This window comes from Solea senegalensis, linkage group LG16 (genome assembly GCF_019176455.1).
Source record: "Solea senegalensis isolate Sse05_10M linkage group LG16, IFAPA_SoseM_1, whole genome shotgun sequence".
NCBI lineage: Eukaryota > Metazoa > Chordata > Actinopteri > Pleuronectiformes > Soleidae > Solea > Solea senegalensis.
In genome coordinates this window covers 12,825,887-12,852,712 of record NC_058036.1, presented here as the reverse complement: position 1 = coordinate 12,852,712, position 26,826 = coordinate 12,825,887, and the positions used below count along the sequence as shown (strand labels likewise).

Here is a 26,826-nt window from a genome sequence, read left to right as displayed (position 1 = left end):
CGTAATGTCCAACTTGAAAAAGAGCGTTACAGCGAGCATTCATGGCAGCTGTCCACGAAAATACACCGTGGTCTGTTGACGAGAGGATCCAGTGAAAAAGTCCCATAAATAGGGTTGAGCTTAAGTTACTTGGTTTTATTTTGGAGTTGCCCATTTAGTGCACATGTGCACCTCTGTTAAAAACCAACGTCATTAAAAGTGGTTTACTTGGTAAATTCAAGTTCAGTATTACCACACTTATTGGTGTAAATTACACAACTATAATGCATACAAATGATAGTGTTACTAAATCCTAAGACATTTGTTTTTGCTTTATATCACTGTTAGACAGCATTTTCCACCTGGAAACTGAAGTTTGTAAACCACTCACACGTTGATTTAAATCACCAATGTCCTCCATGAGGTGAGTGGTTTGCAAAGCAACGTAGACTTTAGTTTCCAGGCAGAACATGTTAAGTAAAAGTAAACATATTCTTGAGATATCATAGACTGAAATAGGGGTAGGTTTACATAGTGAGCCTTTGATGATGTGGCTAAAAATCTGTTGTTCTGTTATTGTCTGTGCTGCAGACATGTGTACAGTGAGGCTGAGCGTCCATGTCTCTTAGAGCAGACTGTGCAAGAGCAAAGTTAGCCTATGTGACTGTGTCAGTGCCTCATACAACCACACTGTCAATCAGAGGTCTCAAACTCTCATCCCGTGGGCCACATGTGACCCCCCAGTTAATTGCTTGCGGCCCACCATTTAATATAAAGTTAGAATGAGTTATTTCTGCAAAAAAAAATTTCATTTAGTAAATATGTTTTCATTGTAAACTATACATTCCTCCATATCGAAAGACTTTTATTTTGAAATGGAAAATAAAATCACAAATGTTCTTTTTTCTGTTTCTCAAAAAGATGGACTTTTTCACTTGACCGGCCCCTTCTGACCAGACAGAGTTTGAGACTCCTGTTCTAAAGGGTTTTCAGAGTTGATTCTATTTGTCCTGAATGGAATGAATGGCCCATTAAAAACGTCATACGAGCATTTTCCATGAACAACTTAAACACACTATAACAAAATCCATCGTCCATGCTCCTTATATCTTTACTTAAACTGGACCTTCTTTTGCTGCCTACTGCCACGACAACACCTGCCGGCAACTGTGGAGCGAGCACCTGAGCATGTCATTAATCAGCCAAGATAAGGACAGGTTTACACTGACGCTACAGTGTGTTTCATCATCACATGGAAGGAAAGGTCCCTTCCTTTAATCATCTGTCAAACGACAAATACGTTGTGAGGAATCAGTAAACGTAACACTACGCTCAAATTTGCACGATTCCCCTCTAATACTATGTTAAAAACTATAAAACGCACCAGAATGTTCACCAGCATACGTGACTTCACTGTATTATATGTCTCTTATATGTCGCCATGTTTTTTGTAAAGAGAGTTTGTGTAATGAGATGCAATTATATGAAGTATTCACAGGCCGTACAGTATTTATGCAAGGTTGTAAATGCACTTATGTTTACACGTAAAACACCTTTATAATACTGTCTTTTTTATAATGTCCAACAGGATCATACTTTATTGTACACATCCTTGCACCATCGTGTTCTTGTGTTATTTTATAATAATGTAGTGACACCAGTATTATGCACTTGACAGTGACAGTTATGATTTGTAGTGAAGCTCGAATGTTGATGTAATAAGTAATAACGTTAACAATCTGTAAAAAAGTACACAACCGCTCGGACATGAAACAATACACAAAAACTACTTCATGTATATTGTAAAATGTTGTAAAGATGTTCTTGTTATCATAAAACACACACATGGGCTGTATAAATGACTTTATTAACTTTTAAACTACGTATTCAGATATATCTCATGCTGGATAAATTATAAAAGTTGCAATAAATGTCTGGGGTCAACCCAGCTAGTATTTAAAAATGTGCCTGACTGTGTGTGGTGGAGGAGATGCTGCTTCTGTTTTTTAAACATGTCACAGTGGGGAAAGCAAAGGTGTCAATGATTTGATGGAGAAACGGCTGAATTCCATTTAGCTGCTTCAGGTTCCCAAAGGTGTGCTGTGCAAAAGACAACTAAGATCAGGATGTACTTAAATACTGTGTGTTAAAGGGAGGCAGAAGATGTAAACTCCTCCTCACAGTATACACTGTATATACAGCTGCTCCCAATACTGCATGGAAAAAACCCAAACATTTTAGCATGTTAAAGAAAACAAGACATCTTTATATATACACTATATGGACAAAATTACTCAGACGCCTGATTATTAAACCAAGAGGAGACTTTCTTTAAGATGTTGACGTGTTTCTATGGGAATTTGTGTCCATTCACTCTGTAGAGAATTTATAAGGTCAGTTCACTGACGAGAAGGTCTGGCTCACAATTTCTGTTCCAGTTCATCCCCAAAGGTGCTCGATGGGGTTGAGGTCAGGGCTCTGTGTCAAATCATGTCTTTATAGTTCTTGCTTTGTTGGAATAGAAAAGGGCCTTCCTCAAAATGTTACACCAAAGTTGGAAGCATAGCATTGTCCAAAATGTCTTGGTATGCTGAAGCGTTAAGATCGTCCTTCACTGGAGATGAGTGGCCGAGCCCAAAGCCTGATTGAACAGTAAATTAAGATATCTAAATAGTGTTAGGCTTAAGTTATTTGGTTTTATTTTGACTTATTGAGTTGAAGATTTGCTTATTTAGTCCACATTAGCACATCTGTTCTAAGTTTAAAAAAAAACAAAGTCATTAAACTGGTTTACTTACTTAAAGTTCGGTATCACCACACTACACCTCATTGTAAATTAATACTCAGACACTTTGGTAATTTAAAAGATTAAAAAAAAAGAAAAAAAGAGTGACACCGGTTTAGTATAAATGACTAACATATTTCACAAGTACTATAATTAATGCAATTTAAAAGTGTTACATTTGCAAATTCATTTTAGGGCTCCATAATCTAGGATACACAAATGACATTTTATATTCATTTAATGTTGCTTTCTCATAAATTATATACCTGTAGAGGGCAGGATAGCTGGAAACAATGTTTACAGCTTATTAAAAGGGATAGTTGATGTTTTTTAAAGTTTGGCTGCCTGAGCTGTGCACGCCCCCTGCTGGCTGATTACACCTCGTACCAGCATAAGTAATGAAAGAAAAACAGATTTCAGGCATTTAACAAAAGGCTAATCTGAACAATAACAATAATAATAAAAAAATAGCCATATTAAGAATGTTTGACAGCCTTTTTTCTATCTTGTAAACAGCTCACTCGCCACCTCAAACCCTGCAGCAGCTGTTAAACCTAATGTGTTTGTTTTTGTGACATTGGCGTTTAATCAAAGGAGGTCTTATCAAAGGAGGAGGCAGTAGACCTTCTGTGTCCCCACAAGATAAAATGCGGTGGACCTTGGTGGAGGAGAGTGAGTGGTTTTGTTGGATTTTTATGGATGTGTGTTTCCACCAAATGGGAATAGAAAGAAATAATGCAAACCCAAGTCATTATTATGAGCTATTAATAATTTTTTTAAGATAATATCCCACCATTATTAGATGCTATTATGACTTAGCATCTCATAAATATGAGATGCAGAGGTCAAATCACTAATTAGTGTGTGTGCAAAAAAAAGAGCAATTCTAAATAAATGTGTTGACTGCACCCACAACAATGTGACACTGAGACACAGCGGCACACCACAGTGTTGCTGCTTATGTTCAGGGAGACAAAAACAACAACAAGACCAATTCTACAACCGTTTGTTCTTCGTTTTTACCTGGTCTGCTGCTCGGTTGAATTTCGGTGTACTTCTCCTCCAGTGCGATAGATGGCAGCACATTAACGTCGGCAGATAGCGCAGGCGACTAAACAGGAACACACAGAACAGAACAAGCTTTAAGAGGTTATTTCAGAGGTAAGTTGACTCAAAACAAGGACAGAATGTACCTGTTTAACATTCAACAACTAACTAAATAACATCGGCCACATGTTACTGTTTGTTAGTCAGTCAAATGCTAAAGTGGGCGGGACGCCTCCATGTACTTACTGAGGAAAAGTAAAGCTAGCTAGCAGCAATGTCGCTTTCAACATAAATACACTTTCAGCTGCTGCCTGAAACATGTCAAGCTGCGTCACTCACAGACTTAATATACAAGAATGACAAGAATGAGAGCGGCGTGCTTGTAAAGTAACGCAACATACTATAATAGGAATAGGATACCTTTTCGGTATCAAGCATAAGTCAAAAAATAAAACCACTGCCGTAATGAATGTTAATTATATAGGTGATTAGGTTCCGGTGTGTGTCGGTCAGGTTATCATTATTTTGAAGTAATTAGTATCAAAGTGTTCAATGTGAACTGTATCTGATGAGTGATACACTCCCATAAAGCGAGGCTTTTATTTTGAAAGTATTTGATACGCGATAAACTCGCTTTCTATACAGGTATTTAAGCCATAACCGAAATGTCTTTGTTGTCTTTATACTCGGGTCCAAAATTATAGGATGGTTTCTCTTTAGGTAATGATAAATACATACGTTTAGAAAAATGTAGAAATACCTTAGCAAGCAGTAAAATAACATGCAAGGATACCAAATGAAAATATTTCAACTGCATTTTACACACTGGACCTTACAACATAGTCACTTGACACTGTTTTCAATATGTACATATTGATTCTGTATTGACTTTAAATCTTGGGTCTGTGATTTACTTTAACTTTTTTATTTTAATATTTAATTGTATTACTTCATGTCCTGATAGCCATCAATAAATAAAGTGGCCTGAAACAAACACAAGATTCCCAAATCTAGTGTCCTCCCTGAGAGTGAGAGGCTACAATGGCCGAGGTGTAAAAAGGAATGGGGCAGCTTATGGTCCATATTACTCCACCTTGATGCCAAAACTCTTGCTTAGTTTATTTTTTTTAGAAAATGCATGATTTTGCAAAAAAAATCCAAGGACATGAGTTATGAACCAATTTAGAATTTCTCACAAACCTCCAATTTACACAAAAGCTTTTTTCTTGTAAATTTGAATGGAAGTATATGGGGAAATTAGCTTCTACTTAGTCACTTAACATTTTCCTATATACAAAGACTACAATTTTTGTCACACACATGCTAACAGTGGCTAATCCCTGTACACATGTTGGTGTGAAGTGCTCAACATGGCCAAAATAATAACAACAATCACAATATAGCATTATGCTTCCTGATCTTCTGTGTTTCTTCTAGTGTCTGGTTGGAGCACCAACATGCAGAATCTGGTGGTGCAGGCTCTTACCATGAGACAGCTCGGGAGGCTGCACCCCGGCCACCTGCTAGCTGCTGGTTATGGACTGAGACAGACAAAATGGTGTCCCAGAAGCATCCATACACGCCAGCTGTGGGGCTGCTCTGCATTCCCCACACTGGGCTGTCACAGACTGACTTCCCATGGCAGAGATGCTGTCAGGAGTTGGTCTGTCCATCATCTGAGGTTCAAAAGCAGCAAGAAGAAAGGTGCAGCAAGGACAAAACAGGAGGAAGAGGAGGAAGAAGAGGAGGAGGAGAAATACCCAGAGGACAGTGATAATGAAGAAGAGGTGGAAGAGGACCCTAATCAACCTAAAGATTATAAAGACATGGAAAAATATGTGCAGTCCTTTCGCTATGATGTCATAATGAGAGCTGGTCTGGACATGGCACACAAGTAAGTCAGTCTATCTTCAGTGGGGACCCACTACCTTGCATGTTTTAGATGTTTCCTTGCTCCAACACACCTGATTTAAATGGTCAGCTTATCATCAAGCTCTGAAAGCGCCTGATAGTGACCCATTCATTTGAACCAGGTGTGTTGGAGCAGGGGAACATCTAAATCATGCAGGGCACACAGAGTACAATTTGTAACTTGTAAACAACAACAGCACTGAACAGTATGTCCTTTAATTCTGACAGAAAAATTGAAGATGCCTTTTACGGTGGCAAACTCAGGCTAAATGGGCAGACACTTATCAAGAAAAGTAAAACTGTAAGTGAGAAATTCAATTAAAGGTTTTGTATTCATCCAATTTACCTAATCTGACCTGCCAATCCCATGATTCCTTTAACACAACTCATATTTTGTTCCGTATGCAGGTGAAAGTTGGGGACACTTTGGACCTGGTACTGTCGGAGAAGCCAGAAGACAACACTGTTACTCTAATGCGAGTCACCATCAGAAGAGTTTTTGGTGAAACCAGTAAATCAGAAAAGTACAAAGTTGCTTTAAGGCGGTGGAAAAACGTGGAACTTCCCAAGAATGAAGTCTTTAAGCCATGAACTTGAAAAGGACAATACGGATTCTAATACAACATAGAAATGATATAACTGGCAATAACTATGATTTGTTTCAAACAGGCTGGCTGTAGAATCAGTTATTCGTTATGACTAATACTTTTCAACGGTTGAAGTCATTAATGTCCAATAATGTTCACAGTACTTTGTGACTTTCTCAATAAATGTGCATTTTGAATTTCGAAAATTATGTAATGAAATCACAGGTTCACATGTTTTCCTCAAACTTGTTAACTTGCGTTTAGTCCTGTAAATCCTCATTTTTACCTCCACCAAGAAGGTTGTTTTGTCAGCATTAGTCTCTCCCTTTGTGAGCAGCCTAACTCAAAAGAAGGGAATTTGATGACATTTTCTACAGATACAGGCAGAGACGGCCCAAGGCATCAGTGAACTGCTTAAGTGCCTGCTTAAGGTCCCGTGACCATCAGGGGACCCCCTAGAACATTTTTTTATTGTTTATTGTTGTTGTTATTGTTTGTGCATGATAATAATACCCAAAAGGCTAGCTATTAAACATAATAATGCTTTTAGAGTAGTGATGCCTACTTCCTTAGGTGACATGACAACCATGTATACCTCACTGCATCATTGCTTGTAATTAATGAGAGAGGAGCTTGCACAATATCTTAGAAATGTGTGTCACTCTGGAGCTGAAAAGAAAGAGGGAGAAAGTAGAGCATGACAAAAGAGAGCAAATTAAAGCTTCAGTCATCAGATGCATCTTGTTTTTTTACTGTGTTTGGCCCCATGAAGTCTTGGGCTGGGCCTGGATGACCTCTCCTCCTCAGTGTGTGTGTGAAATAAATAAAAAAGCTGAGTAGATACCTCAACAGCAACAGCTACATTCAATAATGTAAACTTGTCCAGTCATGTCATATTTATATTAAGATTTTATTAGAAAGAAGTTTTCATGAGTCATGTTAAATCGTCTTTATAATATAAATTTTGATAAGAAGGCTTAACATAAGCACATTGTTATTAAAACTGTGGTGGCACAATGCTACATCAGTAACTGTAATGGCAATACATACAGGCAACAAATTACAGGAATAACCACCAGGACATTATCACCATCTCCTGTAGGTGTTCAACTGAAGTCTGGTGACTGTAAAGGCCAAACTATATCATGTTCACAGTCATCGTGTTTCTCCGCTCACACTTACTTGGGTTTTTCCTTTAATTTGTCACCCATCTCTACATCACATCATTATGAATTCTATCTAGCCATAGAGCAAAGGTGTGATCGATGTTATCAGCTACTGTCATTGTTATTGTTGTTAAGGCTACAACATTTACGAACAAAGAATGTTAGATAAGCGATGACAGTTTTGGCTTTTAAATAGAAGCAGTTTTTTTCCCCCCGCTTTATCCAACATTAATAAGACTACATTAAAATAGATAGCTGAGGTTTTTTGAAGTGTGGGTTTATAGCGTACTGACAGAGTCAGTGCTGACTTCACTGTAAGCGTCTCCATTGCCAGGAACCAGCCTGAGACACGGACATTCAGCCTGAGACACGGACATACACCCTGACTGAAGACATGAAGAGGAAACTGATGTTAGCCACTTAAAAAAGGCTCATCAGTGATTTAACATCACAGCACACAGTAGGTGTTGACCTAAATCTACCTCCATCAGGAAATTCACTGAAGTAGTTTGTGACTTTGGTGGTAAAAGTTTCACCTGCGTGACACAAAGTTAACAAATGAGGCAACAGTTGACCAGCAGCTCATAAAATTATCAAAGCAAAAAATGCAGCTTTTCTGTATGGACTTTGGTGTAAGACAGTCAGTGGTTTACACATTTCAGTTTCCAGCTACAAAAGGCGACCTAACGGAAAAATAAATCAGCATATTTTCACTGTTGAAGTAGTAATAGGCAAGTCTTTAGTAAGATCTGTCCAGGGTGTACCCCGCTTTTTGCCCAAAAGTGCCACCTGTGACCCTCATGTGGACGATAAAGCGGTAGAAGTTAAATTATGGCACTCTTCCATTCAACAGTTCTAGCATTACTCGGCTCTACTCTTTTTTTTTTTATAACCAACACAGAAACTAGTGATGGGCAAAGCAGTTCTTTTCGGTGTATTGAATCATTAGAATCAGTTAATTAAAAAGATTAATTCACAGAATCGTTCAGTACTTCCTGCATGACTAGAGCGCAGATACTGAACTGAGATACGGTGGAAGGGGTTGTGATTTGAATGCTTGTTTTTCTCTATATGTGTCCCTGTGATGGACTGGTGACCTGTCCGGGGTGTACCTCGCCTTTCGCCCTGGGTCAACTGGGATTGGCACCAGCGCCCCCTGCGACCCTCATGTGGAGGATAAACGTTAAAAGATGAATGGATGGATGGATGGGCTGTGATTCAGGCTCACAATCACCAGCTCTTGGCAGTGCTGTCGCTAAATACACCGGACTCCTCTGCTATATATGGAGATTTTAGAAATTTCCTTCCTATATGTTGGAGATTAAAGCATGTTTTAGGGATTTCTAAGTCTTTTTCAAATGAAAATTGTTGGCCGAAACTGAAAACCGAAACACTGAAAGAAATGATTATATCACTACTGTAGGCATTGCAATTGTATAGATTAATATTCATGCTTCAAAGAATAAATCAATTAAGAATCTATGAAAATAGCCAGAGCAGGTACTAAAGAAAGCACCGGATGCTATCGCTAATGAAAAAGCAAACAAAAGGAGCACAGTCAAGTCAAGCTGAGCAGTGCTCGGACTGTATAATGGAAAAGTGCCATTATTTTTACCTTGTGTCCACACTAACAGCCATGTTCTCATTGAGTGTAAGCGTCTGTGTCTCATGCTGGCTCATGGTGATGCATTGGTGGATTTCAGTGTTGACTGTGTGTCAGTACCTCATACAAACAAACTTCAAAAAAAAACTAAACAATAACTTTAACTACAACATCAACTGCTGTAGCATAAAGGTAAAATATGACCAAGAACATGACTGAATAAACTCAAAACAGCTTGGCTTCATCCTACATGGACAGTTTGTAAAAGTTCAACGATGTGGTTTCAGCTTGTATAATGTGCAATCATTTTATGACAAATAACAGCAAAGTTCTGTAACTAGGACACAGTGCTTGACCTCTTGGCCTTCTTAAGAATGTCACACTTCTTGCGATTGGGACGCCGGCAGCGCTCGTCAATGCTTGGCACACATTCATAGTGCCACACCTCCTCCATCTTATCCACAGGATACACCGCTTCCACATAGTGACGGATCAATCTGAGGCGCACAGGGTCAAGCTGCTTCTTGTTGCAGGCCCCGGAATGATTGTATTGCAGCCTCAGGTTCTCCGGAGTGAAGAGTTCAGGGAAGAGGCGCACGAGAAGGCGAGCAGCAAAGTTCCCGACAGAGAGACTCTGCTGTACGATTTCCCGTACCTCAATGTCTGAGAGCAGGTAGAGAGAAGGTACAGGGAAGTCAGGTTTAGATACAGTCAGTTCATCGAGGGGGATTTTGCAGAAGTCTTTGCTGCTTTTCTCAGGAGGTAAAGAAGGGATATCGAGATCCTCTCTGATATCTGGATGGAGCTGGTTGAGCTGGCAAAGAAAGTCCTGCTCTGACTCTGGACCATACACTTTGCGTTGCTGCAGGTAGGATCTCCTCTGCTCTGTGTCACGTCTCCTACACCTCTCATCAAGTTTTCCCACAAATTCTAACATCCACACTCTGTCATTCTTGGCCTGCGGGTAAACTACCTGCACATAATGACGGATCAGGTTCACGCGAACAGGATCAAGCTGCTTTTTTCCAAGTGAACCACTACAGTTGTACTGCTTTCTTATGTTCTCATGGGTAAACAGCTCAGGAAACATGAGCACCAGCAGCCGGGAGGCAAAGTTTCCAATGGACAGTGAACATTCATAATTTTTCTTCAGCTGCTCCTTGGACAAGAGGTACTCTTGGGGGATGGTAAAGTCTGGTAGAGGAATATCCAAATTGTCAAAATCCATGGGTGTGAGCAGTGACTTTTTGGCTTTGCGACTGGGTCTTTCATAATCTGCCAATTCTGGTACTTTAATATTAGAAACGTCTTCTGAAAGGCTGGTCAGTTCATAGCCCTCATCGTTCATATTATCAGGTTCACTCCCATTGCCATTACTGTGCGGACCCTCAAGTGCATCCTCCATAAGCTGAATGCAGACCTGGAGCCAGCTGTCCTCTGGCACATCAGGGAAATTTGCCTCCATATACTTTCGGATTACGTCCATCTTGTCAGAGTCCAGAATTTGCTGCCCCACTCTACTGAAACTGCTACAGCCTTCAGGCATCTTCCCCCCTTCAAACACCTCAGGGAAAAGACGGTGCATTAGAAAAACAATTAAGTCCTCGGGGGAAGAGAACTCGTCCAGCTCCTCTGAGGCTTGCGTTTTGAAGGAGGTGTCTGAGACAGCCAGGCTGCCTTGCTGATCGTCCAGAGCAAAATGCTCTTCCTGACCCTGCTCGTTAATGAAATGATATGTTTGAGGATGCTCAGTTTTTATCCCAGCACCAGTGACGGTCTGCTTCCTGAGCAGCCGAGCGCCCTCAACGTCCCTCTGCGTCCAGAAACGGTTAAAGAAATCATTGATCTGGAGGAGACACTCTTCCTCCCAGATACTGTTGTTCTTAACTGAAGGGTAACAAACCTCGACGTAGTTACGAATCAGCTGCAGATGTAAAGACTCAAGTGTTCTCTTGCTCGCCATGCACTCATGAGAGCACTCTCTGGCTTTGAACAGCTCCGGGAAGAGATGCACCAGCAGCCGACAGCCAAGCTCCCCAGCACAGGACGTCTGCTCCATCAGCTGGTTCAATTCATCACTTGTTAGTAGATATTCAGGCGGAGGCGCGAACTCTGTCGACATCTCAGCTGGTTTGACCTGCTTTTTGATCCGCATGACTTCCAGGGTCAACAAGTCAACTTTGCTGTGAAGCTGTGTCATGCTTGAATTAAGGGTGTTGAGAATGAAAAACATTTTCTCAATCAGAGGATAAAGGCTAGAGTTTGTTGTTGTTGAAGCTTGGCCTGAACTGTCTGTGCTGGGGAGGGGGCTCTCCACTTGGCCGTTTTCCTCTGGACTTTGGAGCTTGGTTGAGAGGATGCTGCTGAAGTTGAGCTGATTTCCGGCGCCATGACTGGCCTGCTGCTCCAGACCCGGAGTGTTCCTCTTCTCTGAGATCCTGTGGGAGATGCTGAAGAGAGGCTTTCTGTAGGAAACTCTGGTTGTCTCCTGAATGCAGTCATTCTCTCCAGTTGTGGTGAGGCACAGAGGCTCATGTCTGCTGCTCACATCAATCAAGTGCCTCCTCATCTAGAAAGAAGACATAACATTCAAAACATGTGTAATATAAGAGACACCTTAAATACATGGTTTGTTTTCTTGAGTGTGGTTATAAAGGTACTTAAACATAGGGCATGTCCACATAGGTACGGGTGTAGGTGAATATGCATAGGGGTTTTTTTACATATGGAAACAGCGTTTTGGGAGACCTGAATATTTTTGTTTTTAGGAAAATCTCATAACACCGCTCTTAGCTTTTCATATAGACAACAAATGCTACTTTGGAAAAGCAATGATGACATAGCCCCACCTCTCTCTTGCACTGGCATTCACTGTCCCTATCTTCGTCATCGCCATCGTTATTTGTCATCCTTTGCTTGGTTTTGGAGATTGTTTGGCAGTGCCACAAACTACTTTCAATGAAAAGTAACTAAAGTCAGCCTGAAAAGACACTCCATATGACTAGAACATGCCCTGTCCTCAGCGAGTTCAGACACAGGAGTGAGGAAACAAATAAGTGTTGAAGATTAAGATTGAAAGTGAATCATACAATAAGGAAAGGAGAAAAAGAAACCTATTTTCACAGACACTATTTTTTACTTGCATGAACAGATTAGTGATTGTTCCACGCACGGTCAGCTGCACTGCACATCCACAGCTTGTTCTTGTCTGTGACTGTGGTCACAGTGTTTCTCTCTCCCTCTCTATGTCTACAGTCAGGCTGACTCTCTGACTCTTTTGAGTCGTTTTGGGAAGTTTCGAGAAGATGAGACATTTCCTGAAACAATACTGCGTTTACAGGAAACCTTTCCACAATGACAAAAATGACTGTTCACGTTTCGTTCTGTTTCTGGGTGGAAAGGCCCATAACTTACAGCTGACTGTGCTCTGTGTGGTCCCTGTGCTGAGAAGCAACATAAGACAGGTACGCACATGAAACCGTGACTGCCAGCAGACACATTAGGAAAAACAGATGTTAGCCACTTAACAAAAGTCTCACTTCATAAAATATTTACCAGCGTACTGTAAGTGTACCCTATCTAACGTATATGTTTAACTGCCTGAAGTTAAATTCTGTAAAACACTCTCCAGCACCAAAGTCCATATAGAACAGATCTGGGCATTTTACGGCCCGCGGTATGTCAGTCATGAACACAGATGCTGCGCATGCACTACAACTGTGTTGTTTTTATTTTGAAAAGCCTGACGTATGGATGCACGTATCTGCGTCTGTTTGCACTGGTGACGCTAGCCAGTTACCCCCGGCCCCCTAAAAAGTTAATTTAACTATTATTATAAATATTTCTTTACAGGCATCAAAGGTAAAGCCGTGTGCCTAATTTGTGGTACACAAGTCGCTGTGTTTAAGGATTACAATCTGAACGAAATTACGTGACCAAACACGAAGAGAAATACAAGAATTTATCTGATGAAGAGCGCACAAAGGAGTCGTTAAGAACGATGTCTGTGGTTCTTTTCTTCTACAAGTGTCTCGGTTCAAGTTCAGGAGTTATCATTATCTCCCTCCCTGTTTATTATCTTATTATCTAACCAGCGAAGCACCGTCACTCGTATTGGGGGGTGAGATTGTGTTAGACCATATATTCACTGCACTACACCACAATATGTGTCATTTTCTGACTTTGCTGTTAGAAATCATGTGTTCAAATTTACATAAGTTATACAAACTTACCAAACAAGGCAGCAGAATACCAGCAATACCGATACTATCTATACAACCTAAAAATGCGTATTTGCTCTATGGACTTTGGAGCAGGGAGCCGCTTGCAATCTTAAATCTATGGTCAGAAAAGCCAGTTTAACTGTGAGAATAAAGCATCAAACAGATTTAGAAATTTAAAATGGATAGATACACTTAGGCTGAGCCTTTAGCCTTTTGTCCAGTGGCTAAAATCTGATTTTCCTGATGTCCCCACTGGCTGCTATATTTTCAAGTGAGCATGTGCTTGTCTGTCTTCTGCTTCCCAGCATGCGTTCAGCTCTGTGTAAGACACTGACACTGTACAAGTACTTCAAACAATCACAGCACACATCAATAAAAGCTTTAGTACCCCTTTAACCTTATTAATAAAAAGAATATATGCAGATTTTCCTGGATAAAATGGTTTTAAGTTAGCTTACCTCACCAGAGACTCTGGCTCTCTTGCCGCTGTTGGACTGGATTGTGTCAGGGTCCATCTCTGCTGATGTCCGTTTACCAGCCTCTGAGGCCTCATGAGATCCTGCTCCAAGTCCTTCAGGCTGTTTGCAAATAGCACGGTCCTCTGTCTCCTCCTTAATGTCCCGGACATGCTTGTGTTCTGCAAACAATGATGCACATTTTCTGAGTGAAACCACCTCAGTTTTTTCATGTGATCAGCCTTTCTCTGCCACGGTCCTTCTAGAGATGCAGATGACCCTCATTCAGTGTATCATTAGAAAAAAAAAACAACATGCGACACAATCAATCTGTACATATGTTTTTGCCGTGTTTATGTTATGAATGCATGTGCTGTTGTTGATAGAGTTTGAAGAACTTGCCTTTCTCAAGCATTGCTTCATCTGAAACTTCCCCATGCTCAGAGAAATTCATAGCCTGGAAAAATAAATCACAAACATGAAAAACTTCATAATATAGTCACAAATATTTTGTGAAAACATTTTTAAAACACAGTTCCAGCTTCTTTGGCGTGCATTTCCTTAGTTAACTAAGGTTGGTCTAATAACTCAGGACATTCACAGGGCATGTGGACCAAAATCATTTGGTATATTGAAAAAATGTTTGTGTTTACTTTGTTATTGTTTAACTGTTATATGAATACTATTTATCAAGAAGATTTCAATACATCCAAGATTGAGTGTTACAATATCATTATTGATTAATATGTATGAGTATTTTTTCTGAATAATCATGCTGTTCAGTCCATTAAATGAAAGAAGATGATGGGAAACGTCAGTATTTGTTTAATAAACCTCTGTCACTCACACACTAAATTATTTAAACATATGTGTGTGTGTGTGTGTTGCTGCATATTAACTGGAAACAGGAGTGTTGGCAGAGGCGGCCCAAGGCAAAAGTGAACTAAGCAGCTGCTTTTTGGAGAAAAAAAAACATTTTAACATATTAAACAAATCTAGATGTCTTTAGATATCTAAATAGTGTTGAGCTTAAGTTATTTGGTTTTGGAGTTGAAGATTTGCTCATTTAGTGCACATTTGCACATCTGTTCTGTTTTTAAAACCAAATCATTAAACTGGTTTACTTATTAAATTCAAGTTCAGTATCACCACACTTAGTGCTCGCTTAAACCAGGTGGAACGGTTCGGTTTGGTACGTATTTTTTTTGCATTTCCATTAAGAATAGTACCATAATAACCAGCCCCAACCGGCCCATTCTTTGGCACCCTTCCCTTAGGGTACCAGAGTAAAGTGGTACGGTACATTTCAGGGTGGAGCTAGACCATCTCCACCCATGACAGTCATCTGATTGGGAGAGAGAAAAAATTCACACCCTTGCGATCAGTGTAAATATTCCATGGAAGTCGGGGCAAACGTCCACGGTATATTCTCATGCGAAACTTGACTTCTTGTTGACACAAACAGCCACAAACTGAGCAGGAAAAAATAGAGATGTCCTCCATTGGTGTCTGTTGTGTCACGTTCAATGTCATTATGATGTCACACTAGGGGCTTTACCTTTCCAAACCGTACCATGATGGCTTATGAACTAAAGAGTGACACTGGTTTGGCGTACTGTACATAACACAACTATAATGCAATTTACATTTGTATCAATAGCCAAGCACTGGCTACTCTGAGTTGGTGGGAGCCCCCCGAATCAAATTCAGCTTCGGATCCCACAATGGTTTGGACCGCCCCTGAGTGTTGGTGCTAAAACACGTGAAATGTGAACACACGGTCTTAGAAAATCAAGAGACTCTCACACACACACACTAAGCTCCTCTCCTCCTCCAGCCTTCACTGTTCACCCACTTCCTCATTCTTCCGCCCATGAACCAAAACAACAGTTACATTAGTGCGCGTGTTGTTACCTCGTCATAAACCTTCACTCACTCACTCGCCACTCAACAACACTCCTCACTCAGTGAGCGCCGTTTCTCTAAGCTGCAACATTTACTGAGACATTTAATGACGCGGCAACGTTTGCGTGGACGAGCCACACAAGCCCTCCCAACCTCAACCTCCTCTCTTCTCCCACTCTTAGTAAATTAACGGTAAAGGCGCGTGACTAGCGGTTAGAGCTCACCTTCACGAGTCCACGCGAGTCCTCGGTCGTACAAACAACATGTCGGACATGTCCGCGGCCCCAAGGCGGTGCTTTATTTGTAAGAAAGTATTGTTCTTCTTGTTGACATTTTCCCCCTCTCTCGCTCTCTCTCTCTCTCGCTATGCTTCTGTGCTTTCTCGCGTGACGTGACCACGGCGCGCGCCCGCTGTGTCACTTCCGCACAGCTGTGGGAGAGAGGGGAAGAAGAATGAAGGCCACACTGGAGAGTACGCGGCCCCACGGGCGTGACAGCGAAGCCTTTACTATGCCGTTAGCTGTTAGCAGCGGTTAGCAGTAATTATTGATTATTATGTCGTATTAATTCAGTAGTATTAAGTATTAATTACACAATGTGCCCCACGTGGTGGCTGTGCTGCAGCAGTAATTACAGCCGCATCTTTAAAACGTTTAACTTTCACGTACATTTGCTGCACATTTTCACATTTCTATCGTATACGCTCTATGCAGGGCCGGCCCAAGGCCTTTTGAGGCCCTCCCTCCCAACCACCTCAGAGTCACCTGTGCTTGACTACTATTGATGTTACAAATGTAACATTACAAACTACATTATTATATCATGGCTGTGTTATTTACTCCAAACCAGTGTCAGTGTTTTTTGTTTGTTTAAACATTAGAGGGCAGTAAAATCTAGGGCTGCAACTAACTAGTAATCACATGGTCCATAACATTTCATAAAGTGTTGAAAAATGTTATCAGTGTTTCTCAAACCTGGAAATGATGATGTTCTCAACTGTCTTGTTTTGTCTGCAAATCAAAATGATTCAGTTTTAATCTTTGTAATATGGATAAAGAAACCAGAAAATACTCACATTTAAAAAGCTGAAAAATCAGAAAGCTTGTTTTGATTATTTAAAAAACAACAGCACTCAAACGGATTATCAAAAATAGCTGACAATTAATTCAGTAATCCATTAATAATTGAGTAATTATTTCAGCCCTAGTAAAATCACATAAGTGGTATTAATTTGAACGGAGTGTGTTGACACTGAACTTGAACTGAAAAATAACAAAATACAGCAGACATTGCATTTGCTGCAAACTAATAAACCAGTTTAATGGCTTTGGTTTTTAAATCTTGTGTGCTCTAAATGTGCAAAACCAAATAACTTACGATAAACAATAAAGATATGTGGATTTCTTATGTTAAAATGTCCTCTTTTTTAATCTCACATGCTAAGTATCCACTTAGTTTGCTTATGCTGTGTATTTTCATTGTGATAATACACTATACACAATAAATCATGATGTTTTTTATTATATGAATTTCATTTAACAGTGTTTAACTGGGATCATTGAGAGTATAAAACTGTGGCTTTAGAGGAAAATCCTCCAAAGTCATTTTTAGAAGTAAGCAGAGGAGAAATCCTCTCCACCATGAACTGTGGCGCTCACATTACAGGGGCAATGCTGCCCTCATGTGGTGAGCTGCTGTAACTGTATGAGAATCCGCATCGAGCCATCTATTCCAGTCTTTCTGCTACTGTTTATATTGCTATTTTTATTTGCATGCTATTATGTTAGTTTCTATATATATTCTACATATATTTTAATATTTGCAGAGAGAAATATTTAAATCCTACAACTTTATTGTACCTGAGTAGGATAATATTTCACATTATTTATTTGGTATTTTGTACACATGGAAACATTTTATCTAACAAAGATCAGTTTAACCACAAGAACAGTGTGTGTGTACTTTTACATGTATTTATTACCTCTTTAGGATATTTTCCTTGTAGTAGTCCTCACGGAGGCCAAAACCTGGTCTCAATGAGGCATTGTTCATTTCTGTGTAACTGGTTAGGGCTAAGATTTGGTTTGGTTAAGGTTCGGGTTAGCCATGAACTGGTTATGGTTATGGTTATGGTTAGTGATATGGTTTAGGTTAGGCTGTCTGAATAGAAGTCAATGCATTGTCTTTGCAAAAAAAGCTGGGCATATGTGCATGTCATGAAACTGATGTTAAGATACATTTACTATCCACATACATGCAAAAATGTGCAGCTATATTTTTTACATAATTATGTCACAGCACAAGTCCAAAGATAGTGGATCAAAACATTAAAAAGTGTACTGCTGTGTTTAGATTTGTTTCAAACCAGTAGTGATTAATAAGAGCACTCAGTCATTACTTACTTAAAACACTAGTTACTTAACACCCTCCAGTACTATTGCGCACAACTAGTGCACAATATTACAATAGAGTTTCTTTTATCCTTTTTTTCCCGGCACAAACAAGGTAATCTGATGGAAAAAAAAATAATTAAATCACCTACTATATAAACACACCTGAGCAAAAAGTACTAAAAATGTATAAAATTGGATTGAATTTGTGAAATTTGGAAATATGTGACAGTTCAAAGTTCACAAGGGTTGCTTTTTATGAACAAAAAGAAAACATAAAAGGTCTAATTTTGTGACTTCTGCACAATTGTTGCTACTAAATATGCGATATAAAATGAATTATAACTTTGACACTAACACATTAGAAGCCGCATTTCTTAAAGCCTGAATATGTGACCTATAAACGCACACCATAAGACGTCCATATAAGGAGTTGTGTTCCCACCTACATTCCCACGGCAATGTATTATGGGTGCACCCATGAGCACTAAGGGTTAAATACAAACAAATGCCTCTAACATTGACTTATTTTGTAGTTGAAGATTTGCTCATTTAGTGGACATTTGCTCATTGTTCTGAGTTTTAAAAATAAAAAAGTAATTAAACTGGTTTAGTATTACCACACTTATTGCTTCACTTTGAATATGAAAGTGCAAATTAATACTCAGACACTTTTGTGATTTTACTGCCCTCTAATATAAAAAACAAAAAACAAGAGTGACACTGGTTTGGTGTAAATAATACAATTAGAATGACAGTGTTACTTTTTATCAATAATAGTCAAGCACTGGCTACTTCGATAATTAATAGTCAAGCAATGGCTACGTTTCAGAAGTGAACTCTTCCGCTTGACAACAGCAGTCCGTTCGCGCACACCTGCTGTGCTACCGTATACACACAAAAGCTCCCTCAGTCAGGTCTGATAGTTTTACCTGACAGAGCCAGTTTTAAGACGAAGGACACAGAATACACATAATGCTCCACTCCTGTCCGTAAAGTGTTAAAAAAAGGGCAGAATAATAACACAATCAGCTTTAAGCAGGTAAAACTGAACAAGCAAGGTTTTAGTCTGAGGTAAACAGGAAGCCTTACATCACACACACACACACACACCAGGAGCATCCAGTTTTTTTTAGTCCGCTGCCACAAATATTTCAATCCAGAGATGACACAACAATACAATACACAGTGTGGCTCTCATTACTGGACTAATGAGCTGTCGCCATGGCAGTCTGATCTGTCAGCCAACGGAGCGAGCGCGATCCTGAACAGGGGCTCAGGGTCAGCCAGGTACGGATTATTATGACGAGGGGCCGGCGCGTGGTACTTAACACTGTGACGAGCTCGTTAAAGTGTCATTTTTGCCCAATATGCTCGTCTGTGTCACGGGAGCCAATCAGCCATACTGTTCCCATCTCAGGAGAACGACTTTCATCCATCACCATCAGCTATATGATGTTATTAGCAGGTGTTTACTGGTGGCTCTTTGAAAGGAAGACAAATGGACATTCTGAAATCCCTCTCCACTCAAATGTGTGAAGCCATTTACATACAAGCTTATTCCTAATGGGGTCATTGGGGCCACAGTGTGCACTGAGAGAGCAGAGGCAGTGAAAGTCCATGAGACATCAGTCCATCACAGGGTTTTTTTTACTAAAACAGAAAATGGGCTCTGATCTGCAGTGTGTCCTTAACAATAAATCAAAACAAAATGAATGATGCTTATGTTTGTGTGTCTGTGAAAATGAGTGCATTTTCCTTATAGAAGATGAATGTGGAATATTGGAGTTTATTGGGCCAACTCTGATGTTCTTTTTCATACACTCTGTTTCAACGGTTTCAACAATAATCCGTCCAATATACATGTATCCATATGAGTTTGTGTCCTAGTGTAGATAAAAGAGGAGCATTTTAAAATCTATGATAGATTATACGGGGAGGCTGTTCAGGGATGCACACATGGGAGGAATATGAAATGTCTTTTTCTGTGTAACTGTGTTACGGCCTCGGTGAAGCGAGACCTTGGCCTAATGCACACATGATATATTTTTATAGACATTAAAGACTTATTATAGTCGTATATTAATTTTTTTGCCTCTAAACCCAAGTGTTACACACTGGAACCTTTTAAATAAGTTATTGGTTCTTTTTTATTTTGGTATTAGTTGTATATATTTAATACTCACAGCTGAAAGGCCAGTCGGGCAGGGGAGTCAGGGTGTCAGCCAGTTCGCGGGTTGCCAGGTCGAGGCTCGGATGACTACTTCTTCTGTTGTTGAACTGTTTCTCCATGTGAGTTTGTGTGTCGATGACACAATTCGCGTATACCGAGGCCTTAACCATGTGACGATAGTTTCTGGGTCACAACAAAATAAGCTACATGCCAAAATGTCTTCTTCTGTTTCCTATTTCTAAAACGGTTTTGGTTTTATTTTCTCAAAACAAAAAAATCCGTTGCCTGTTAAGTGCATGGAACTGTCTGATAGTATTGCTTGACAGAGCCAGTTTTCAGAAAAGGGACAAATGATGTTACAGTGTTTCAGCAATAATAAAAATGACACACTGCAGCTTTAAGGTCTTTGATACACTCTGCAGAATTGAGCAATTATGTGTTTTCTAACAAAAAGTAAAAACACAGTGAAAAAAACTGGTCCAAGAACACAACCTTGTGGAACCATCTTTTCTGTAAATGGAGGATTTATCATTTACTGATTTTTCTTTTCAATTCAAGGCATTTGATTCAAAATAAAGCCGACGACTGTATATTTTCTGTCAAACAGGGTGACAGCTGCCGTCGCACCAGCTTCCACAGTGGTGTTTGCAACTGTGAGCGTGTGTGTAATGGAATCTGTTGGACGGTGCTGACTGACTCCATCCACCAGACCCTGCTGTAATTACACCACTCATCGTCTGGCCTGGCCTGGACACACTAAGGCCGCTGTTACCTGCTTCATGTTTTACCTCGACTCTCAAAGACTTCCAAAGTGGAAAATATAAGCAAACACAAAGTCCGATTTCTGCTGTGCCGGATATAAAAGTGTCAAACCTCATCTCAAAAAGATTAATGCTGTCACGGAAGAAGAAAAAAAAAGGCTGCAATTTCTGTTCACCATTAAACATTTAGAATCACCACTCAAACAACTGTTTTCCTCTTGGAGATAAAAAAAACCAAACCTCATCCCATCAAATTCTCTGCACACTGATTTCCACTGGGAGCATCTGTGCAACACTGTCATAGCTTAGAGAGATTAAAATATAATATTTGTCAAAAAAAAGTTTTGTTCAGTTACTATATTTGTCATTCTGGCAGTGCCTCGGTCTCCTTTTTTTGGTTGGGTCCTTTTAACTTTCCGTGCAAACTTTCCTCGTGTCTCCTCACAGCGAGGATTAATATTTCATGAAGAGCCCGAGGCTTTCCCTGGTACACGCTGTCCCCTCTCTGTTTCCAGCAGGACCGAGCAGCGGAAACTAAACAGAAGAGAAGGTGGACGACAACACACAACACACAACACACAAGCAACAGACGCTGGCTTGTTGTTTAAATAGTCACTCCACTTCCACCGAGGGGCTGCAAAAAAGTCAAAACGGGGAACTTTCCATGAGAATTTATGGGAATAAATTAGGAAATTTAATAAATTAAAGGTTGAATGTCATTGGTAAATAATGTAAATGTATATAATTGTAGCATAATCTTGGCTAAAACAATCAGATTTGATGCAAATATAGTTGAATGCTATTCCTCAACCACAGGCACATAGGACACTACACACTGCAGGGCCATTGAGGCCACACACCCTACATGCACTATGATGCATCTACGTCATGGATGTATTACCAGAACTGGATAGAGTTCCTAATTGTTTTCCAGTGGCCACTTGTGGTACTGCAACAAAAACACAAAAACTTATTCAGCACAAAAAGCAACTTTCCCATAGACCACAATAGTAAAACAGACACCAGTAACTCACATGACACCGTGAGACATTTATAGATCTTCACATTCTATATTCTATTCAATATGTACGATTATTTTCCTGAAAATGTACAATAATGTATAAAAATGCTTATCATTTCTCAAAGGTAAATGCAATTTTTTTTCTTAATTTAAGTTGAGAGTCCACACTTAAGTCTCACCTCGATTGTTTCATTTCAAATTCATTGTGGTGGTGCACAGGCAAAATGACAAAATGTGTGTCTTTGTCCAAATATATATGGACCTAACTGTGTATATATATATATATTATATATATCACACACATTAATCTGTCTTTTAAATTGCATCATTTTGCATGCATGTCTGCCAAAACATGACAAAACCCAATGTTTATATTTATCACACCGTTTCTTTAAATCATCCAAGCTTTCCAGTTAATTCTCATTCAATCCCAAAATTCCCAAACAAAAGTTCCCATGGAAAGTTTATGGACACTTACTGGGAGATTTCCACCCCTTTGCAACTCTATTCCCATGTTCAAAGGACGTACCTGAAGGAATGACTTCACATAATTCCTACGGTAATCGCAGGACTTTACCTCTCGTTCTAAGTCTTAAATTTGACCAGTACTTTCATATCGAACTTCTAGCGCCACCTTCAGCTAATCCAAGGCCCTGTGTGGCACCACCGTGTGCTACAATGAACCCTCTTTGTGTGCTGTGTCCTTCAGGTGTGGCCATGATGTGACAGACAGCTGCCAGCGGTGGCCTGGTTTCACACCTTGGCTGTCCCCCCCGCTTCACAGACAGCAGCCTGGGAAACCACAGGCCACCCGGCTGGCGCCAGCCTGTACGGCTTAGAGCAGGGCAGCCGGCCCAATCAATACCTCTGCATTTCCTGTCCATTTGCTCAGGTCTCTTCATTAATAATTACTGCCTGGCGGAGCTTCAATGCACTGGCTGGCCGGGCCAAGGGGAGAGGCTGTGTGACCTTTCCCCGCCCCTGGGTCGACTTGGATCACATACACAGACATGGGGACAGACATAAGAAGACAAACATGGATGACATTACTCCCAGAGTCATGCCAAACTCCATTAGAAACACTTTGGTGCAGCAGCTCTTATCAACAGAGGTACATGCCTGGTACAACGTGACTTTGAAACTGTTTTTTTTGTTTTGTTTTTTTTCAAATAAACACAAGTACATCTGACACCTTTGATTTCAACATCACCTCAGATGTGCAGCAGTTGTAAGCAGGGCCGGCACAAGCCTTTATGAGGCTCTAAGCTGAATTTGATCCCACCACCTCGGAGTAGCCGGTGTTTGACTATTATTGATACAAATTATTGATATAAATTGCATTAATTATAGTCGTGTTATTTATATCAAACCAGTGTCACTCTTTTGTTTTTTTTCTCCCCCCGGTGATCTGGGGAACCTGGGCAGCCTCAGAGTTCACTTATGCCTCGTGCTGGCTCTGGTTGTAAGCAAGGTGAAGTGATTCTATAACAAATAAATAAATAAACGTTAGGACAAGTGCTGCTAGGTGCATAATTTGCTGTTCATGGTACATTTTCCAGATGACACTAACAGTCCTTCAAAACATCTTAAATTACGTTCTGCCTGGTATGTGCCTTTGCTGATAAGCAAGGTAACAGCCGTTTGCCAGGTTTTTAAACGGCAGCTTGGCGTGACGTTTTCTCCGCACAGGAGAGGAAAGGGACACATCAGAGGATCCAAAAAAAAAAAAACATAATTCTAAAGTCGTATGTTTTTATTTCATTTTCTTTTTCTCAGTTATGGCCGTTATGTATCTGACGGTTTGTCCAGACATGAGCCAACACTTGGCTCAGACCAAGTTCATGTGTCTCTGAAGTGTCGCCTCTGCAGACAAAGACACCTCGTTTTAAAAATGCAGTCTCTGTGTGTGTGTGTGTGTGTGTGTGTGTGTGTCCAGGTCAAAATTTGGTGACGGCGGAGGCGATGTTCTCCAAGGCAGACCGAGCCTCGGATGAGGGGAAAGCCTGGATGGCCTCCAGAGCCTTGTTGCCATGGTAACAGCATAAGTCGACCGCTGAGCTCATGCCTTTCTCCGACTTAACTGCTGCCAAAAGCTGTCGAGGGATGAAAACACACACATTAGTTTGTCATGTTTGTGTCACTGCTGTTACTACTACAGCACAGCGAGAGCCAGAGAAAGTTCGCTGGCTCGCTGAGAGTTACGGCGCGGTGGCAAAACGTGTCCTTCAACAAGAGGGGAAAAAAAAAAACCCCACTGTGGAACTCAAGCGTGTGCATTAGTGCACTGCTCCTGGTGCCACTGGAGGCAGCTTACCATATTTAACTACAGGGGAGAAAAGTGAGACTAAGTTAATGTGAGGTTGGTTAAAAACAATGACACTTTCATCAAAAAGTGCATAAAACTAATACAAGTACTATACCTGAATAGAATCTGGGGTACTAGAAATAATGTTTTTCACTTTAAAATAAAACTATTTTGGTCATTCTGTCCACAAAATGCATGAAAGCAAAAAAAGTGCACAGTAGTAGCTGTCACAATAGTTTGTCTTTAAAATTTGACGAGTGTGTTAATGAGTTTGTGAGCACAATATTAGCAACAGCATTTGTTTCTCTTTGAAATAAGATCAATATTTTGTCAAATATAATGCACAGACGTCTCAAAGTGCATCTGACAGAATAAAAAAAGAGCTATCAATGGTATCAAACATATTCATGGTCAGTACTACTGTAGGAATCTTTGAGGGACAGTGAAAAACAGTTGTTTTTTTCTCATTGTTTCTGGTGGGACCACTGGCTGGGCCACTAAGAGGTTGCTTTTGGGCTGCATGTGCCATTTAAATGGACCGGTTGTATAATACCAGGGGTGATATATCGTTGCAATATGATAATCGACACGCCAGGGCAAATATCCATATATTATTTAACAAATAATTTGCTCTAAAGTAAACAGTCGCGGTGGCGCTGCTCAAACCAATGAGGAGAAACATGGACAGAAGTTACCTGACTGAAGAAGAGGGAGTTTACAGCAAAATGATGGTGGAGAAAGCTACGTTAAGAGATGCCCTTATTCACGTTTAATATAGAACTTGGGCACTTTGTTCTCCATATTGTGAATAAAAAGAGAAATCCTGCACTTTTAACATTTCACAGATGTTTTCTTTTCTTCAGTTAGACAGATATCGCGATGTATCCCTTAATGATTGTCTATCCTGGACCATGTGTCGTATGGTGAGGTAACCTGTGATTCCCACCTCTATACTGTATAGTATCTTGTTTAAAGTCTCTGCATTCATTCATTCATACATATAATTCACACATGAGAAAAAAAACAAGGCAAATGAGCTCCAATCTCCAGATGAAGTTTTACAGAGAGTGAATATGACTCCATCAGCCTCACTCTCCTGCTGTGTCGGAAAACATCTTTCCGCTGGGGGCGTTTTTACCTCATAAATTCTGTAGTTAGGAAGCCCTGTAGGCTTTTTACAAATACAGAAATAAAAATAAAAAGCTGTGCATGTTGACCTCAACATCACCCTGGCTACTTCTCTCCTTATTTCATTTTTAAATATCCATATATTTCTGTCATTTACACAATTCTGTACCTTTTTTCATCTGCCTGCTTCTTCTGTCCTTTCAGCCTCACATTCGTCTTCTGGCCTCATCAATATTCTGGTGCTGTACTCAAACTGTGACACATTTCAATTTGAAATAGAAGTGCTACATAAATGTAGAATCGTAAAAAAAGAATAATTAAATAAACCCTGGTGTCCCTTTTGTCGGGTACCTTTCTGATTAACATGAAAACATGTCAGGTGTGTGCTCACACAAAGCTGATTAAGTCTGTGTTAAGTCTCAGTATGGTGGTGTTTAGATCTGCCCGGCAACACTGTGCTTGCAAAGTGTGACACCTGCAAACAGGTTGGTGTTTGACTGAAAACACAAAGGGATTTCACGGGGAAAAAAAAATGACAGAAGTGAAATGTACCGCTCAAAAAAGAAAATATTTCAGTGGGTTGACGGGATTAATGCTTCCCGTCCCCGTCCGCCCCTGTACTGCAGCTGTATACACACAAACGCTCCCTCAGTCAGGTCTGATAGTGCAGCTTTTCCAAGTCGAAACGTGGGGGCTCAGGGCTATAATTAAATTCATCCCCAAAGACAACGCAAAAAACTATTATTAGTCCTATTATTATGTTTTCCTATCTTTGTGCTCAATCAAACTTTGACACTTTAGTGAGGGCCCAAGGTCTTTCTTTTTTCTTGCCCAAAATTTCATTCCTCCGCGTCCTGCTCTCAGCTTTCCCTCCCTCCGTCCCCTCGTCTATCCCTCCCTTCTAACTTCTCTACACGTCCTCTTTCCAGCAGGTCTGCTGAAGGAGATTCTCTCACAATGCCACTGTCTCAGAGCCTCAGTGTCTCCTCCACAAATAGGCCTCGGTAACTAATCCTTCCTGCTCTGGTTTCAGACGGGTCCAGATAACCCCCCCTCCAACACCACCAGACCCCTCCTCTCTGAGCCTCAGTCTCTCCTCGCACCCCTATCCGTCCCCTCCTTGCCTCACACGTTGACTTTGGAAAGCTTGTTTCTCAACTTTGATGCGGTGCTACGTTCCTGTGTGCCACTGAGTAAACAAATGACAACAACAAAGAAAAACAACAAATGAACTTGGATCATCATTGTTGAAAAGTGTGAATGAAGGCTCCCGTGAAAGGAATAGGTACCAAAGGAGGTGTGAAACCTTGTAAATTTAAAGCTGTAGTAGGCAGGATCACTGGAACAATAAATGATTGTAATTTGAAATCAGGAAGACTCTGATGTG

General features: G+C 40.3%; 3 protein-coding genes across 4 annotated transcripts in view; 1 reads left to right on the top strand and 2 right to left on the bottom strand.

The window, feature by feature from the left end:
• Positions 1-3,844: 3,844 nt before the first annotated feature.
• On the top strand, positions 3,845-7,042 carry mtres1 (mitochondrial transcription rescue factor 1). Its single transcript, XM_044046963.1, has 4 exons — positions 3,845-3,925; positions 5,249-5,705; positions 5,951-6,023; positions 6,131-7,042. The coding sequence occupies exons 2-4, from the start codon at positions 5,269-5,271 to the stop codon at positions 6,311-6,313; spliced, it is 693 nt and encodes a 230-aa protein (XP_043902898.1). The 5' UTR covers positions 3,845-3,925; positions 5,249-5,268; the 3' UTR covers positions 6,314-7,042.
• Positions 7,043-7,200: 158 nt separating this feature from the next.
• bend3 (BEN domain containing 3) lies at positions 7,201-16,046 on the bottom strand. 2 transcript variants are annotated; one of them, XM_044048006.1, is made up of 4 exons: positions 15,886-16,046; positions 14,159-14,213; positions 13,760-13,938; positions 7,201-11,647 (listed from the first exon to the last, which is right to left on the bottom strand). In XM_044048006.1, exons 2-4 carry the CDS (start codon positions 14,208-14,210, stop codon positions 9,416-9,418), a joined length of 2,463 nt encoding a protein of 820 aa, XP_043903941.1. In that variant the 5' UTR covers positions 14,211-14,213; positions 15,886-16,046; the 3' UTR covers positions 7,201-9,415. The 2 variants fall into 2 exon arrangements, with proteins under 2 accessions (XP_043903941.1, XP_043903942.1); XM_044048007.1 differs by having other exon boundaries at positions 13,765-13,938.
• A 7,698-nt stretch (positions 16,047-23,744) lies between these two features.
• pdss2 (prenyl (decaprenyl) diphosphate synthase, subunit 2) overlaps positions 23,745-26,826 on the bottom strand; it is a 35,147-nt gene continuing 32,065 nt past the window's right edge. The window contains exon 8 of the mRNA XM_044047918.1: positions 23,745-24,099. Within this exon, the coding sequence (XP_043903853.1) occupies positions 23,944-24,099 (156 nt within the window). The 3' untranslated portion in view covers positions 23,745-23,943. The remainder of the gene's footprint in view (positions 24,100-26,826) is intronic.